The sequence below is a fragment of the Cebidichthys violaceus genome, unplaced genomic scaffold (assembly GCF_023349555.1).
Source record: "Cebidichthys violaceus isolate CVI_PGR_0920_01 unplaced genomic scaffold, fCebVio1.0.p SCAF_16, whole genome shotgun sequence".
NCBI classification, from domain to species: Eukaryota; Metazoa; Chordata; class Actinopteri; order Perciformes; family Stichaeidae; genus Cebidichthys; species Cebidichthys violaceus.
In genome coordinates this window covers 12,071,421-12,089,178 of record NW_027176329.1, presented here as the reverse complement: position 1 = coordinate 12,089,178, position 17,758 = coordinate 12,071,421, and the positions used below count along the sequence as shown (strand labels likewise).

The 17,758-nt window shown below is 41.9% G+C and overlaps 1 protein-coding gene across 1 annotated transcript in view; it reads left to right on the top strand.

Moving 5' to 3' along the window:
• The window catches only part of angpt1 (angiopoietin 1), a 55,933-nt gene that overhangs the window by 27,878 nt on the left and 10,297 nt on the right, over window positions 1-17,758 (top strand). The window contains exons 6-8 of the mRNA XM_068711290.1: window positions 3,704-3,831; window positions 5,299-5,400; window positions 9,361-9,527. Coding sequence (XP_068567391.1) covers window positions 3,704-3,831; window positions 5,299-5,400; window positions 9,361-9,527 — 397 coding nt within the window. The remainder of the gene's footprint in view (window positions 1-3,703; window positions 3,832-5,298; window positions 5,401-9,360; window positions 9,528-17,758) is intronic.

Genomic DNA, 17,758 nt, shown 5'->3' with positions numbered 1-17,758 from the left:
TGTAGGAGTCACGAGTGGATAACCAGTGCACATGATAACACATGCTTCTTATTTATCACGCCGCTCCCTTTTGTAATTTTAATGTTCCATGCAAAAAAAGGTCACGGGTGGCCTCTGCTCGCTCTCCATCTGTTTAGTCTGGATTTGTGTATGTTGCATTTAATTACCAGAGGTCTTTTGAGACCACTTTTGCCTGACTGGTCGTTATGTATCATCTCCATGTTCGAGTGTGTCCACATGCAACACTTCTGGCTCTCTTCTTTTTACTGGCTTTGTAATCTGCCAAGTTTGATTAAATTCTCTGAATTTTATGCTTTGCTAGCCTTTGTTTTGACACCGTTCCTGCCATTTCCAGTGTCAGCGGGGTCAGGAGGAGCGGGGGCCACCACAGCCGGGCCCTGCTGTCCGTGATTGGTGGCTGTCTTAATGAGAGGCGATAGAAATGGAACGTGGCCGCCGCCGCTCTGTGGTTGGTCCTTTCCTCTTCCATGAAGGCTGAGGCGGGCGCGCGGGGGGTCAGAGGTCTCCGCTTTCTTCACCCCAGCCTGAATAAGTCAAACTGTAATAGCTCCTGGGGGACGCCCCGTCCAAAGGAGGCGAAGGAGTAGGTAGACCTCACCGATCATGTGGCGCACTGCCCCTTGTTTTTCCGACAAACACAGAAGCAGCAAAGCTCTCTCTTCTTGTTTTTTTCCACGTTCAGGGGAGGGCTTTTGTTTGTTTGAGAAATGGATTAGTGTTTTCATTTAAGGAAAGGGTTAGCATGTGATGCCATGGAGTGGCGTCTGCTTGCGTTAGTTGCTGTTTTGAAAACTGAGCCCGAGCATTTCCTCTAAAGCATGGACTCAAATCATTTTTGACTTTGCTTTGGGGAAGATTACGGATACTTAGAAAAGGGAGTTTTAACACTAAATCTCCATGAACTTTCTTTTTTTTCCCCCGGCTGTCCATGTATGGCTTTTCCTAAAATCAAGGCTTCCAGTGCAAACTGAGGGCCGGGCCGACGTGTTTGATGTGGCCATATGCGACAGCGCAGCTCTTGTTTAGGTTGTAATCATTACCCAAACCTCATTAGGGTGCAATGAGCCACGTACTGTTATTAACGGTAATCGACATCAGCTTCGGAACACTCGTTCAAAAATTTCTGGCTGCTAAATATGATTTTGTTTTACAGTGTTCTATTATCCCACTTAATGAATGGCATTCATCATTTTTACAGCCGCTTACTCAGTAGAAGTCAAACAAAGTGGAATTATTTCAGGGCTCCACTCAAAAAAGCCTTAAAAAAGAATTAAACAAAATAAATGTGGGTTGTAATGCCTCAACAAGACAGTACGGTAAACCACTTCATTAGACATCCCTTTACGAACCAGACCAATTTTTTTACTGCTGCATATGATTATTTTTATGCTTCAGCGACCAGCAGAATGAGTCGACACGTATTGTTGCAAAGACGCTGTAAAGCGTGCAGTTATTGCGACTCACCTCGGTGACCTTCCTAAAACCTTTATTTTCGCAGAGGGAGCTAGACTGTTTTATTATATGTTGTTGTTTGCACACGTCTGTTAAAACCCTTAAATGGAGCAATGTGTTTTAGAGCCGTGTAATAAGGCGGTAGATAGCAATCCCAGTCATCACAGTTGGTAAGTTAATTGATTGCATTTACCTGGTATTTTAGGTCAAAATGAACTGTAAGGCAGACTGATGAAACATAAACAGGAGGTCTTTCAAATGGAAGAGCTCAACTAAACTCTACTCACTGGTAAACTTACTTAAACTTTGAAAGTTGGTAGTTTTGTTATTTAGATATTGTACGATTTCTATTATTCAACAAACATTACGTGACTCTCATGAATCGTACAAATTACCCAGGCGTTTTCACACAACAACCACAATCCTCTTTGCATGCTAAACAAGGACTACACATCATTGTTGACAAGTGTACTGTGGGAATGAACTGGTGTTATTTCATAGTGCTTTGCATCCTTCACATATGAATACACCAGAGAATATCCGTTGGATCTCGGAATGGGATCACTTAAACTCTCAGCGGCATTTAGAGACTGATTATAGTCACATGGGAGCAGTGATGTCTACGGCAGTCCATTTAGCTCCATTACTCGCTCTCTTCAGCGCGAGTGTTTGGGCTCATTTGGCAAGGGTACTGATTTATGCAAACACCCGAGCCCTGCCGGTCTTTTCACATGAACCCCCTACTGCATACGAGTCCCCGCTGAACCACAAAATATTTTTCTGTAAATAAATATTGGGACATAAATAATATTTGCAGAGCTGGGCACCACGCTGTTTCAAGGGAGCCGCTCCGACACTCGAGCGTCGCGTCCCTTGGCGGACAGTCTTCTTCCACCGAGGGAGATCTCAGAAGCGATTGTGAAATGATTGTCCACACTGTTGCGGATCGAATGCCAGAGAGCTCCTCTCTGTCAATGATCTCTCCTCCCCCCCCGGCCTCTAAAACGTGCCCCGCTGTCTGCCGGCTTGGGGTAAATTACCGCCTGACAGGGCCGCTCTTTGTTGTATTAGAGTCCGGGGCGAGAGGGCCCACTCTGTCAACCTGTCACAGCAGGAGATTCTTGTCGCCGACACTCAATACTTTGTCAAAATGCTCGGATAGAACACCAAAATAAGCGCCCTGCTTCCACCGGGATGTTCCGCGCTCAGCAACACATGACACATTTCACTTTTCCCTGACATCTTCTTTTTGCTAACTCTTCCAACAATAAAAACAATGGTGTGAAAATTTAGATGAACGCCTCATATGGGAGGAGAAAGGGAAGAAGACAGAGGAGAGAGAGGGAGAGAGAGAAAAAAAGGAAAATCGGAAGGAATTTCCATCAATATAACAAGGGCTTGCAAGGTAAATACAAACCACTTGTTATAACAGGAACTTGAAATTTATAGCTTGTAGTATTTTGTCCTTAGCCCCTTGCTTGGTTTCAAAATAGTGCCGCCATAATTATCTACAGATGGAAATGGATGCAGCTGGTCCCGTCAAAAGGCCGAGGCCTTTCTCTCGGAGCGGGGGATCATCCAGTCGATGAACTGCTTCTCTCTTGCTAATAAGTTAGTCGCCCTCAGATTGTATCTGGCCGTTACAAGATACTCGCAGTGAGACCTCACCGATCAGCTTCTGCCTCAGACTCCTTTTATGTTTTCTCCTCTGAGATGTACGTCTCTGAAATGAGATAAATTGACCCGATGTTCGCAATTTGTGACTTCATAAAACATTATAGAACTATGATTCCCATACTTGTCCGACTCACAAGGGGTCGAATGAACAGTTTTTTACAACACCGTTTTCTTATTTGTCTTTGTCCTGTGTGTTAAGTGTTTATTTGATCCCCTGATTTATCACAAAGTGTTTTCACACCTGAGCTTTGGCACCCCGTCAGTCTAAAAGTCTAAAACTGCTCGTCTCACATTTCTGACAGACAGCTGGCATGTGTAGCAACAAAATGTCTCATGTCAGAATGGCATTGATCTTCTCACCTTCCGCTCAGCAAGAAAGTCAATAAGCATTTTTCCCCCAAAATGTCAAACTGTTCCTTTGAAGTAACGAGCATAACACTCAAACTCAAAAGCAATACCCAACAGACGCAAGTAGATTTGCTAGTGCTTGACATTTATTTGCAGAACTTGAGATAGCTTAACACTGTTTCCATGTTTTATTTTCTACCCGCAGTTGTGCCTAATAGCACAAAGGTCGTGGACGAAGAGAAGAAGTTCCGTGACTGCGCCGACCTCCACCAGGCCGGCTTCCATAAGAGCGGAGTCTACACCATCCAGATCAACCCTCAGGAGACCAAAAAGGTGGGAAGCCACAATATCTCACAACTACACTGTAATGTAAAAAATATCTGCCTCTTCATCACCTTTAGGTCGCTCGTTCACATTAGGTTTACAGGGAATCCTGAAAGCTGAAAATACACTTGGCAGCTTTGTGAGTGCAGGAGTTTATCGGGGGGGGGGGACTGTGAAACTGGACACTGAGCTGATCACGATGGTGACAATCGTGCAAGTGTGTGTGGACGTGTGTTCTCAACCTCTACACCGTGCTTACATAAGCTTGATTGATGGGAGTGATGATTTAATAAGGTAAGAGGTCGGCACAAGGTTTTTCTGTGTGTGGATTTCTGTCTCTCAAAGTCAAGATTGGTGCTGCTGGGCTACTCGCAGAAATTAGAAATCTACTCCTCTGCATGGGCTTGTGAGCATGAGAGCGGGGATCGATATTCAGGGAAAGCTGTACCGCCACTTACCCACCTCAAGACCTAGTAAAAGAATTGCGACTGGACTTGCGTATGCCATATCAGAGTGGTCAAGAACCACTTGTAAAGAAGTACAATGTGTATTGAGAGAGTTGCGTTTCTCTCTGAACCAACTTTCATGCATTTTGGTTTGTTACAAACATGAGAAATTGAACATAATACTATGCCGACATACAGCAGCGACCAAACGTTAACGCACATCCGGCCTTGCGCCTGTTTGAAGCATTTGAGCTTCAAACCTCTCGGTGGCAGATAACTGGCTAACTTTCACTATCCGAAGCTAGTTAGTCGAGTCTTCACGCTAGACGTTCGTTCATGTAAATTCAACACCTGCCAAGTCTTCGGCAGCTCCCACACTCCCAGCTTTGTGTTCATCCCACATTATATTTTTCCATGTCAGTACATAAGTAAGTTTGTGCATGAACACCATGAATGATGAGCTCGTCTTGGGGAAAACGACTCTGTCAAGGGCATTGCCTTAATTATACCCAGGCCGCGTTCATGTGTGTTCAGCTGTGTGGGCTGGCTGAGGTGAGGGACCTTCTCCACTCCGCCCTGGGGTCTCCTCAAAACAAAGAGCAACGCTGCAGACAGAGCACCAGCCCTGTGTTATCAGCTTACACACAATCGGGTCCAAGGTTAAGGGCCACATTACACCAAGGACCTCCACTTTGATCCTGCAGAAACGAGGCCGCCTGATGAGGAACATCTCCGGGGAGTCGGTATGGGATAAGGAGACGCTGATTAAGTTTGAGGAGGACCCAGATACGTCGCATTCCCAAGATGATTCATCATGAAAGCTGGGAAAAAGGAGTGTCTGAAACTAAATGATTGTCCAAGTGACCCTTCATTGTTTGTTAATGCCGCTGAGTCACGTTGAATGTTGAATTCCTCAGCTTGTTAGATAAATTTCACACAGAGACCTATGAGTGCTGTCATTGTTCCATTACCTTCATCCATTGGTTTTTCCCACCCCTCCTTTGCTCTCTCTCTCTTTTCAATTGTGTAGGTGTACTGCAACATGGAAACAGCCGGCGGTGGATGGACGCTCATCCAGCGCAGAGAGGACGGCAGTGTGGACTTCCAGAGAACGTGGAAGGAGTACAAGATGGTGAGACGAGACAAAACCCGTGCACACACACACACACACACACACACACTCGTCTGGCTTGCAGACACTCATCCATATCCATTCAAATCAAGATAATGGTGGTCCTTTTAAACACGAGACAGTAAGTCAACACACAGACAGAAAATGAAGATAAAACACTCAAATATCCGTTACGAAACTGTACGATGAGCAAAACATCCTGTTTCAAAAATACACCACGGATTATGACAAATGGCGGACGCTTTTTTGGCCTTGATTGAACATGGTGAAAGCAAAGAGGCAGGATCCGCCGATCCAGATGTCATTCCTCCTCAGCAATAGCTCCCCCGTTGTACTAGCAATATTGTCTAGGGTGTCTGAGACTTTCTCCGCTCCTTAGCCAAGGCTTCAGTGACATGTTGTTATTCTTCCTCTTCTTCCAACAGGAAATTATTACCTAAATCTGCAAACAACACATTTGTTTAGTCTCCGTAACGCTGTGCCAGGTGTGTCATCTGTTTGCCATCAGGGAGAAATCTATGCGTATTTGCGTTAAGGGTGTTAACATTTCAGAGCCGAAGCTGCGTTTTTCGGCGGTGAATTGGATTTATTATTGCTGGCAGTTGCATTGCTTGTGTTTGCTGCGGGAGTCACCTGTGTATGCCTTCCACTAGCTGTGAGTTTATTGTCAAATGGACTGTGTTCGTTCTATCCCCTGTAGTCTGCTTTGTGTTTCCCGTTTAATTATTTCCCCTGTCTCCGCTGCTCTTGATGTACAAACCTCTAGTCAATGGGAAAGGATTTCTAAGTTTGTGGGACATAATAATCGGAGGAAATCTAAAGTTAGATTGAGTAAAAGCACTGAACTGTGACTGAACACTTGTCAAAGGTTTGAATTATAAAAAAGAAATGAAAAAATGACAAATAAAGACAATAACGATATGTGAGGCCTGAAAAGAAAGAACCAACTAGAAAAGTGCAATGTGTCTCCTTTTCCCCTTCCAAACAAAGACATATTGAATCTCACTGTCAAGATGGCGGCAATAAAAAACAAAAAACAAGGATTTAATTATCTCATACAGCGCCTAACTTTCATGGATCATAACAAAATGGGACCAAACTTTTCTATGGATGTCAGTTTTTGAGCCACGACAAAGGGCCAAATGTGTCCTGCAACAGAAAATCGGAAAGGCCTTTTGCTACTCAAGCGGTTGTAGTTCATGACCCGTTTATTCATAGGAGTGAGGAGTCGGCAGCCAATGACGGCATAAAACAGTCAATAAAATAAAAATAAAATAAAAAGTGTTTTCAGACCTGTTGTGAATCACCGCACGACTGACCGCATGATCTCCCAACAGGCCGGCGGAGGTAATGAGACAGACGTGGAAACCCCCCAAGCTTTGACCAGGTGTCATAGAGAGCAGGGTGTGCATTGGGCACACTCATAGACCCTTGGCCGACATTTACAGTGCTGATCTAATAGCTTAGCGTTTTGCTGGTCGTCTCCTTGAAAAGCTCGGAGATGATCGACGGCGTTTGATTGTGTTAGTCATTTTCTCATTCTTGGTCTCCAGAGGCTTGTGCTCACAGATTTTTATATTTAATGTACTTTGAGGATTTGTAAATCTTTCGGTAACCACTGACGTGTTGTTTCTTTGTGGGACCATGGAGAGACTTTTGGCAACGGGGATGTAGCGCAGTAATGTGAGTGTTTACAATCACATTGCCAGGAGACCACACATCACAAGTGGACCTCGCAAATTATATTCACAACTCACTCTTCCATCTTATCAGCATGTGAAAATGGTACTTGTAGAGCGATGCTTTCCAGCCTCTATAAGCACCTCAGGGGGTACTTGTGCAGTTTCCAAGGGGTAAGAGGGAAGCTCATGTAGTTAACTAGTAAATTTACAGTAAGCAGTGAGCTGACCGTCAGCCTGAGTCACTTGTAACACATTAACTTCACACGTTGCTAGCAAGTTGTTGGAAACTGAAGCATGAATGGTTAACAGTCAAAACTTGACATTGATCCAACTACATTCGTGCAACGTAGTCCTTCTACAAAACAATCAATTGCAAGTGTAGGGATGACGACAGGACGTAGATATATCATGTATAGTTGTTTTTATAATGCTTGCATAATTGCAATGTGAAACCAAAACTAACTTCATCAAATGAATACAGTGTAACAAATACGCAAACCTTGGTTCGGACTCTCAGGTGTGAAAAGGCTAATCTCTATGAACAGATATCTGCATGTGAATCTGTAGGCAAAGAGGACAAGATTTTTGTATCAGAAGCATTCTGCTTTCTGTTTGTATTCCGTGTAGTATTGACTATTCACGTTTGAGCCGGCTTTGGCAGGTTAAAAGAAAAATTGTTAATCCAAGGACAAAGTCTTGGCCCAGATATGTCAGACCAATAGCCAATGGGTTCCAAGATTGCGAAAAGGCCCAAAATGTACAAGCTGTTTATATAGTTAGCTTAAAGTATGAATAAACACTTGAAATAATATATACATATATAAAATAAAATAATAGATAAACTGTTGAAATAGTAAGTTAAAAGTATGAATGCAAACTTGACCAAAGCAACACAAACATTGACGGTTCAGATGTATTGTATTGTTGTAAAGGATTGGACTCTCTCAGTAGTTCTAGTTCATCTTTGCATGTGCAACAGTTCCTGACATTTGCAGTGTTCAGTGTTTACAACTATCCTCCTCCCTGACAAAGTGCTTTTAGCAAGTGTAACCGAAATACAAACTAAGAGCTCAGTCCAACAATGTGACAAAGCATCTCCTCTGAGCTGAGTGATTTTGATCGGGTTTGCGTGTGAGGGATCGCGAAGAACCGGAACCACATTAAGGAACAACCACGGAGCTCGACGGAGCTCCAAACCTTTAATGCGGCCAGGGTTTCTTGAAATATATTCCGCACTCACAGCAGGTGGCATTGGACCGAGCTGGAAGACAAGTCGGGAGGGAACATCCCATCAGGAGTGAGATCAATTCTAGAGAAAGAGTGGGGGAGAGAGAAAAGGGAGAGAAAGCAGTAATTGTGGCCCCAGTCACTTTCTCTTCCACCCACTCGGCAGGACATGCCTAAGGCTCGAGGAATGCCCCATATTTACTTTCCCTCTTTCCCATTCCTCATCACCACACACGCTCAGAACAAACACAGACTTCTCCCTGACTTTGCCCCCCCCCACACACACACACACACACACACACACACACACACTCTTTCCCCATCTTTAATGGAGCGGTTCAGACTGTCCTGTCAGAGCTGTAATGTCATCCCGCTTCTCAATATTACCCTCTGCAATCCACTGCTCTTGCCGCTGTCAGAAGCACTTTGCCTGTGACCGGGAGCCACTCTGATCAAATGCAAACTTTTGCAGTTGTTTGAAGGAGTGTCACGTGCATGCAGTATATATTTTGGGAAAGAAGTCTTAAAGTAATAATGAGTTTAGCATGTGGGTGACTCGAGAGGAAGACAGGAATGGAAAAAAGGTGTGTGTCTATTTCAGCTGGTAGCAATTTAGACAACTTTTATAGGTAGGTAAGTCTATCCACGTGGAGGACCAAGCCAAAGGCAAGCTTAAGAAACCTGCATAAAACACATTGATATACGATGGGAGTAATGTGTGCGGCTTATTCACTGAGATCTGGAGGAACGGAAAAGAATGCTGGGAAGCTATGAGTAAAAAAAAGCACAGAAACATTTTTGCTGGTGGATACATTATTTATTATCAGGAACAGTTTGTTCTGGTTTAATATCCGATTGACAAAATGTAAATCAATGAATAACTAAGACAATTCCTTCCAATCCATTCCACAGTCCTCTAGTGATGAGATGTTATCATTCTAAGAAAAGACTGGAGATAGCAGTGGATAATATCTAGTCCATGATTTACAAAAATGGATTTTCTGCACTATTCCCACACTGATTGTTGTGTTCCTCTTTCCTTTCATTCCAGGGTTTCGGCAGCTTGCCTGCAGAGCACTGGTTGGGGAACGAGTATGTTTACCAGTTGACCAGCCAGAGGCAGTACGCCCTCCGTGTAGAACTGACAGACTGGGACGGACACCAGGCCTTCTCGCTATATGACCGCTTCCAGATCGGCGGTGAGAAACAAAACTACAGGTAAGACGACTGATATGAAGCTACTGGTCGACATAGACGAGGGAATTTTTTTTTTCTTCAGGCCAAGGAACACACTCAGACAGCAACATTTGTCCGTCCTCATTACAGCTTTTTTTTTTACAGTGGCTGGTATACATCCTCTGATTTGAACTTATCTCTGCATCACATGTTAAAATTATACCGACTTCAGGCTGAAATTTGAATAAATTATTAAATCCTAAAATAACCTGTCGAAGGCAGTGTTGGTTGGTTGGTTGGTTGGTTGGTATGTCCACCCCTTTGGTCCAGACTGAAATATCTCAACCATTATTGGTTGAATTTGCCATGACATTTGGTACAAACATTTATGTCATGAATTATAAGAACCTGGGGGATCACTTTTATCTAGCCTTTAATCTAGCACCATTGGAAGGAGGAAAGGAATTATATAAGGACACATTACTTCGATGGAAGGACAAAATGTTCGAAAGTGTTAATATTATAAACATGGCTAGCAACTGTGAGCTCTCCAGACACTTCAATCATGTCGATCCGGTTATGTAAGTCTGTGGCGAAGCTTTTCTCATCACAAATTCCTTCCTAACCAAATCTATCGGTTGTCGTCGTCTCCTCGCTTCCTTTGATTGACGCTTTGTCCTTGCGTGTTGCGGGGGCGAAGGTTTCTGTTTTCTTTTGTGGGGGTTAATGATAACAGGCCTCAAACTATGGCAGCTGCTTGGCCCTCTCAGATGTGGAAAACTACTGCAAATTCCACAGAGTTCCGAGCAATTGCTGGCTTCTCGGGAGAAGGTCTGACATCTCCAATTCTGCAGTTTTCACTGGATGGCTGGTTCTCTCTGATAAGAGGTCCCTTTAGTTGCGAAATGTCTTGCGTCCAGCTTTGAATGACGAAATGAGGAACGAGATTCTGTGGCTTGAAAGCCTTTACCTCAACTCCTCCATTCCTCGCACACAAGTGTTTCCCTACAGTGTGTGTGTGTGTGTGTGTGTGTGTGTGGGGGGGGGGGGGGGGGGGGCTTGTTGCCATAATATCCAATTTTCTAAATTGTCATGCGATGACAGGGGTTTCACTTTACGAGGTTTCCATCTTGAGAAGCTCGTACCTGGAGTGGTCTTTGTGGTCTCTCTGAGGACTGAAATGGATTGGATTTCAATCAAGCAGAAGAGATCAAGTTGGTTTTTTTTGTTTTCAATTTAACGCAGAGTTGAGGTTTTGTGTGACTGAGTGAAATCATCTCTTATTACTGTACCTTTAGTCTCTACTTCTGGCTCTGGTTTGAATGCACAGGCGCTGACCTCAGGCTTGTGTACAAGGCCCACTGATATGTAGAGTGCAGGCCCGAATCAAACCTCAATACATACTGAACTGTGTCTTTCCTTGTGTGAATCCCTTTCATGCACACACACTTTTATATCTGCTTTCATATCATCCTTTTTTGGGGTTTTCAAGCATATTTTTAGCATCCCACGCTTGACCTTTTGTTCTTTTGAATTAAGGAAACAATAATTGTTTTTGGCCCGCTGCGGCAGGCAAAGGGCATCCCTGGCCATTACAGCCTTGTTTTTCATGCAGGCTCATGCTGTTTATGAGTCCAATCGACACACTGATCTCTAGAAATAGATTTGTTCTTGAAAAATAGTTGTGGTATGATAATCACACACTGCTCCTCTGAAACACGAGCCAAAACAAACCAGATGGTGGGGCCCAAAACAAACCGACACTGCCATGTTTTCTGCTTTGGCACCGACCTGCTTTTAAATGTTCTCCGATTTACATTTCGTGCTCTGAAACCTAAGAGATAGTTGTACGCGATATGCCTTTCAGTTGGTTTGGGATTATTTTCTGTCCTCCGTGGTGGTTTACTGGAATACAGTCTGCGTCAGTGCGAATCAGACAAACATTAGAGAACATTTGGTGTCGTAAATCTGCCTCTTGCTCTGTCTCACACACACACACACACACACACACACACACACACACACACACACACACACACATACAGGCTGTAAGAAGGAAAGCACATAAACAAGACAAAGAGACCACTTGGAAACCAGGTATAATAATTGAATTTTGGGAATTGCCAGGAAAGGTTTGTCTAGCTGCCAGCTTCTTGGTTTCTTCTATATATACTGTGAAACAGAAATGACTCAACTTTTAGAGAGGGTGGGAGGTGTGCAATTATTCCTTTGTAAAATATAAGGTCCTAATCTTTCATAAATGAAGTCATTTTTTTATGGAATACATGTCATATTTATTACCAATATGCTTTAAGTATGGACCTGCCATTCAATTATATTCAGTCATCTAATTATTGTTGGCTTAATAAAACTGTTCAAACAGTTCATTAGTAATCAGATGATTGAAATAACTTGAAATTTTTTTTTAAATAAAGTGTCATTTCAGTACATTGGTTCCATTTCGTTCATGTTTTCATTAGAGTTGTAATAATGGGAACCCTTCGAGATTATTTTCTATGATATCTCAAAAACAGAGATAATTCAATGGTTGTGAACAGTTTTCCCCCAATTTAATGATATTGGGATAAATTATTAATTCTCTCAGTCAATACGATTATTTTTTGCCTGTGTTGTCTTTTTACGAAGGCAATCCTGCGTTTGCTTCAGCAAATCAAAACCGATAAGTTCAAGCTGTCCAACACTGTTAACTTCAAGGGCTTAAAAAAGGGATACTTTGCTTTGTATTATCGCAGTGTGCGCAGATGAATGTGTTTGACATGCCTCTGTGTTGCCAGCGCATAGTGTTCCATGATAGTAAACAGAACATCTTTGGGTTTTTGAAATGCTTGCCAGACAAAACAAGACATTTGAGTATCTCAACTTGGGCTTTGTAAAATTTGATGGGCATTGCTCACTATCTAATTACATTATATAGACCAAACAAGTAGTCTATTATTAGAGAAAATAATTTACAGATTAATGGATAATGAAGAAAATATAACATTTTTGCTGTACTGTAACCTTAGCCAAACCGTATTAAATAAAAACACCTTAAGTGTCTGTCATGCATGCTCAACATGCATTGATTTTGCAGAACTTCTCTTAGAAGTAGAGCATTAGAGCAGCAGCCGATCAAGAGGCATACATCAATGCAATAGAAGCCAAATAAAAGAAGAAAGCTACACCGGCTACATCTGCACAGTGTAAGCTGACATCAGTAATGTTGTTTTAAAATTCAACGAACAAATCTTGTGGACAACACTGAGGGATAAATTTGGGTTGACCAGCGCTACAAAGTTCCCACTGAACCACAACCTCATAATATTGTGAAATGAGCTCTTGAGTCGTTTTCTTCATTGTGACTGGGGTCACTATAATTGCAAAGGTTACTGTCTTTATAAACAACACATACAATCCCCTATCATCAAATCTAATTTGGTTGCTGCGATACAGCATGGGTTGCAGAAAAGAAAATAATAAAACCAAATATAATTTGATGACCTACGCATATTTTTTTAACGATAGCCATCAGATCAACACATTCAGTTAATTATCCTCATTTATCAAAGTTTCTTTGCTGCACAAATTGGCATTGTGCTACATATCAGTGTGAATAGAAGAGGAAAGTAAAAGGCAACCTTTATGAAAGTAAAGAGTGAAGAAAATTGCACGTTGCACAAAACTAAATAACGTAACAAGAAAAGACAGATCAACAAACTGAACTGAATGATACACAATGTTGGCTTAGATAAACAGTTTCATGCAGATAAACAGTGATTACTGAGAATGGCCATGAAGTTAAAGATTTATAGGTAGAGTTGTTATTGTTTCTAAAATACAATGTTTTAACACAGGCTTCGTAGATAAATACCAAGGATTATAATGTCTCTTAGTTATGAAAGATCATCTGAACTTTTCTTACACAATACAGTGGTGTATATTGTAAATATGTCCAGTAACAATCTTTAAAGAGGTGTGTTAAGAGTGAAAGCAGCAGAGCTTCTTGCAGCTTATTGAACAGAACGAGCAAGTATAAAGAAGTATCGTCTGCATAAAGATGTATTTGAAAATTACGGATTCAAAGACAATAATTGTTAGGAAACAGCACAGAAAGTTGAAAATAACCAGGATACTCAAAGTAAGTGCATGTAAACTATCTGAATGTTGGCTAACCTCCTGTGGGTTACTGACTGTAACTGGACTAGAGGTCCACTTAATAGCTGTAGAGTAAATGTTAAAGTAGTAGACTTCATCTTAGAGGAGAAGGGCAATTAAAGTGGCATTTAGTACAATTGTTCTTCTAATTAATGTTCACAGTTGTTTCATGAGTCCTCATGCAAGATAATCTGAAGGCAGATATAGTGCATAGTACAAAATTGATTAAAATTGTTATAGTTAGGGCCGTTAATCAGTCATTAATCAGGCATAAAAAATGCTTTCAGATACATCTATATTTTAAAGATCTGACTGAAATACATAAAATGTTTACATGTTGAAACCTTTTGTGATGTGGACTCAAACCTCAAATCATATATTTTCAAACATGCAACATTGTTTAAAAAAAATCCTTTGCTTTACTATTTATGCCCAAAGCTTGACCATGTCAATATTTTTTCTGGGATTAAGAACTTAAAATTAACTACTTCCCAGAGGGGAAATGTGTGAGTATGTTTAATGCATCTTAAAATGCATGGGAAGATGTAGTGAAGTACCCTGAGCACCAGATAGAGCCATCATTTCCAAAATTTTCTGAGGTATACATTCACTGCAGTTGAATATATGCGTAGACACAAGTTGAGGTTAACATGGAACCATGTTTCGTTTGTTCCGTTAAAGGCCCCCTGCTGTAAGAAAATGACTTATATGTTTATTTTTGAACGATCCATTACATCTTTATTCAATATCTTTCCCTGTTTGGACAGCCAAGTTCTTAAATCCCGAGATTTCTCCACATGATAACGGCCCAATTTGGAATCAGATCTCATTCCGATGTTTTTTCATGTGAGGATTTAGTAAAGAAATTGGCAGATATTTGGGTTCCAAAACATAGGGACTCCTCTATTTTCCAAGACTCACGCTGAGATTATCTGAGATATCTCAAGTTATGTCTTGAATACCATCCCTGAAAGCTTCAACTTCCACCATTTCCAATCATACTGAGATGAAGCATCGAAGCTGCAGGCTGTGTAGGACAGAAAAAAAAGATCAGAAGAACAATGTGTTTGAAATTAACAAAAAATTTCAAGATTTTGTTTGTTGTCATTGTACAACACAGGATTGCGCGATGAAATGCAGTTGGTAGTACTATTTTTGCTACATAACAAAAACCACTATAATATATGATGAAGGATGGAGGATGAATTAAGGAGTCTCACAGCCTGAAGTAAGAAGCTTGCAGCGTGACAAGGCTGTGGCTAGTGGGGGGGGGGTTTATTGCTTTATTGATGCTAGCCAACCAACGCTGTTCAGGACGATATTAATCACCTGCTGTAGAGCCCTCCTGTCCTGGGCCGTGCACATCCCATGCCGAGTTTGTAATATTCTTTTAATGAACACAAGACGTAAAGAAGACGACTGTGCTATTCACTGCATCCAGAAACGTTATTCATATACCTTGGCCAGTTCCGTAAATACAGAAAACCCTGAAAACTACAGCTAACCCACAGTAAGTCATCCATAGGATACGTACTGTTTCATCTATGTGTTTCAATGGAGCTATATGTCACCCAGCGGTAAGAGAGAAGTCAAGCGGGTCTCAGCCAGACACCTCTGTGGCCTTGCAGTAGGAAGCGAACCATTGGTCAGGGTGATTAACCTCTGCAACGGGCCAATCGAACTGCAGTTCAGGAGGCTAACGACTGCCAGGTGTGTATCAGCACGCGCTGGACCCTCAGCCGACTGGATTGTTGGCTTTGCGTATGGACATGAAAGAAAGCAAAGCAGGCTAAGCTTGGCTGTGTCAGTCAAGAAGATGAAAAGTGACATATTTTTTAAAACCATTTTCATTTGAGTCTTGGGAAAGATTTTATGCACGTTACAGTGATCACTCACACCATTTCTGTATTTTGTATTTCTGTCATTTATTATTCCAAAGAATCACTTGAACTTTGTGCGCATACATTCCGTTAGACACATTGTTTTATGGCTTTCCCCCGTAACCTCTCCGGAGACGTTCTTCCATAAAGTCGCTGTATGACAGCAATATAATATAATAATCCTCTGCTCAGAGTAACACAGTGTGTTGTGAAATGGGAAGTGTCAGATAAAAGCAAGGCTGTGAACAAGCGACATGTTGGCCGATCTGAGGCCCCGAGCCAATCCCAGCCCGCTCAGCTGTAATCCAACACGCCTTTCCTCTGTGAGGAGGGAAAGGGAATCTCTTTTGGGAGGACCACCTCCAAGGAGTCCTCCATCTAACGCTGCTCTGCTTTCAATTAAGTGCACTTCTACAAATATGAAGGCTGATTTTTTTAGCTCAAGTTTTTTAAGAAGCTTTATAGGGAGATCGGCTCTGATTCACCAATATGTGGAGCCTTCATTGCGCCTGTAAAAACAGTGTAAATGTTTTAATGATTTTGATAACAATGATGTGTTTAAGAAACAGTGTGATAAAATGTCAGTCATTCACTTGGAAGTGCTCTCAGATATACATACCAGTCATCTGATTCCTCACTTGACCCTGCAACTAATTTCTCACGTACACAGTTTGCAGCTGTAATACTCAAGATTATTACATCAAACTTACTCATTACTCCTTTAAAAAGTTTTATATTATTTAACCCTTTACTTTGTATCAAAAGTAATACAATGGGTGCAGAAAATAACCTTTAATGTGGTTAAAGCAGGAAAGTCAGTAAATCAGTCTGCATTGATCTATGAACGTGGTTGATTCTATCAGTATCTGCTGTCTTCAGCTGCTTTACTGTACGGAAAGCTTCTCCTTCAGTTCATGAAACCCCTGCAGCATCTGAAGAAGGTAGCAGGACACACGTGTTGATAAATCCGCAGCCCCTGAAAAGTGCCGCACTAGAGTGCAGAGCCGTTACACAGTGGCCATTCACTGTGTTTACCTTCATTAAATCATCTGAAAATGACACCAGGCTGCTACAGTATAACCATTCAGACATCTACACACGTCAGACTGATATAACTCGATATTCTGCTTTTATACGATGGAGACCTCTAGTTACCAGGGTGCGTCATCGCCTCTTTTCCAACTATGAGACCTGTGGTTTGACTGACTGAGATGGTATTTAATATCCACCACACCTGCTGTTTGATATATTTATCTTCACATAGCCGTTTTGCACTTTGCCACACTGCCATACATGAACCAAAATAGAAAGTGAGCATGGAGATGGCCACACAGTGCAGGAGCCTTCCACCTTGCAATTGGCATTCATATTCAATATTCAATTCAATTGCATCTGAGGGTGCAAAATGTTAAACTGAGGGTGCAATGCACGCTGAACCACATCACGGGCCACTGTCAAGCTTCTGCACACTGACACAAATGAATACAGAATGGATTGCGGTCGCTGATGGCACCGTAAATTGTGCATCAATTGGAACCTCTATCTGCCCCGTGGGATATTGCTAATGTTATCTAATGACATCATAGCGCAAACACACTCATAAGGTTTGGCAATTTGCCCCTTTTTGCATCTGATTGCAATTATGCATCCAAGAACACAATAAGCACAATGGCTTAAGACTCCAGTAAACTTGTAGTTGAGTGGGGTGATATTTGTGATCAGCAGAAGTCTCAGCTCAGATGTTTCAAAAGCTCTGCAATCACAAGATCCCACCAGGGATAAATGTTTTTTTTGTTGTAATTTGGCTGAACTGATCTTAATGCTGACATGCACTGCTGCTATTTTAACTTTCTAAGTATTTCGAAAGATTACAAACAAGCCGACTTCCCCCGCTGGATATTAGAATAGTTAGATGGCGGGACACCAACCTCCCTGTCATTGAGTGAAACCAAATGATTCCCCTCACAGCTCAATGTTTTGGTTACCAATGAGCCTTGACCAATCACATTACTAAGTTACTTGAACAGGAACATTCAGATTGGCATGCATTGCCCGTTCAGTTCCTGGTGTCTGGATCTTTAACATGATTTACCACACGGCATCTCTCCAAGTCTCTCAGTCTAGTTCTCTGTCATTCTTACAGACAGGCCTCAGGAAAAGCCTCTCTTCCTCTTCAGTTCATTACTTGGCCCATCTTTACGTTACCCCACTTATCATTTGTGAGTGCATAATGGATCC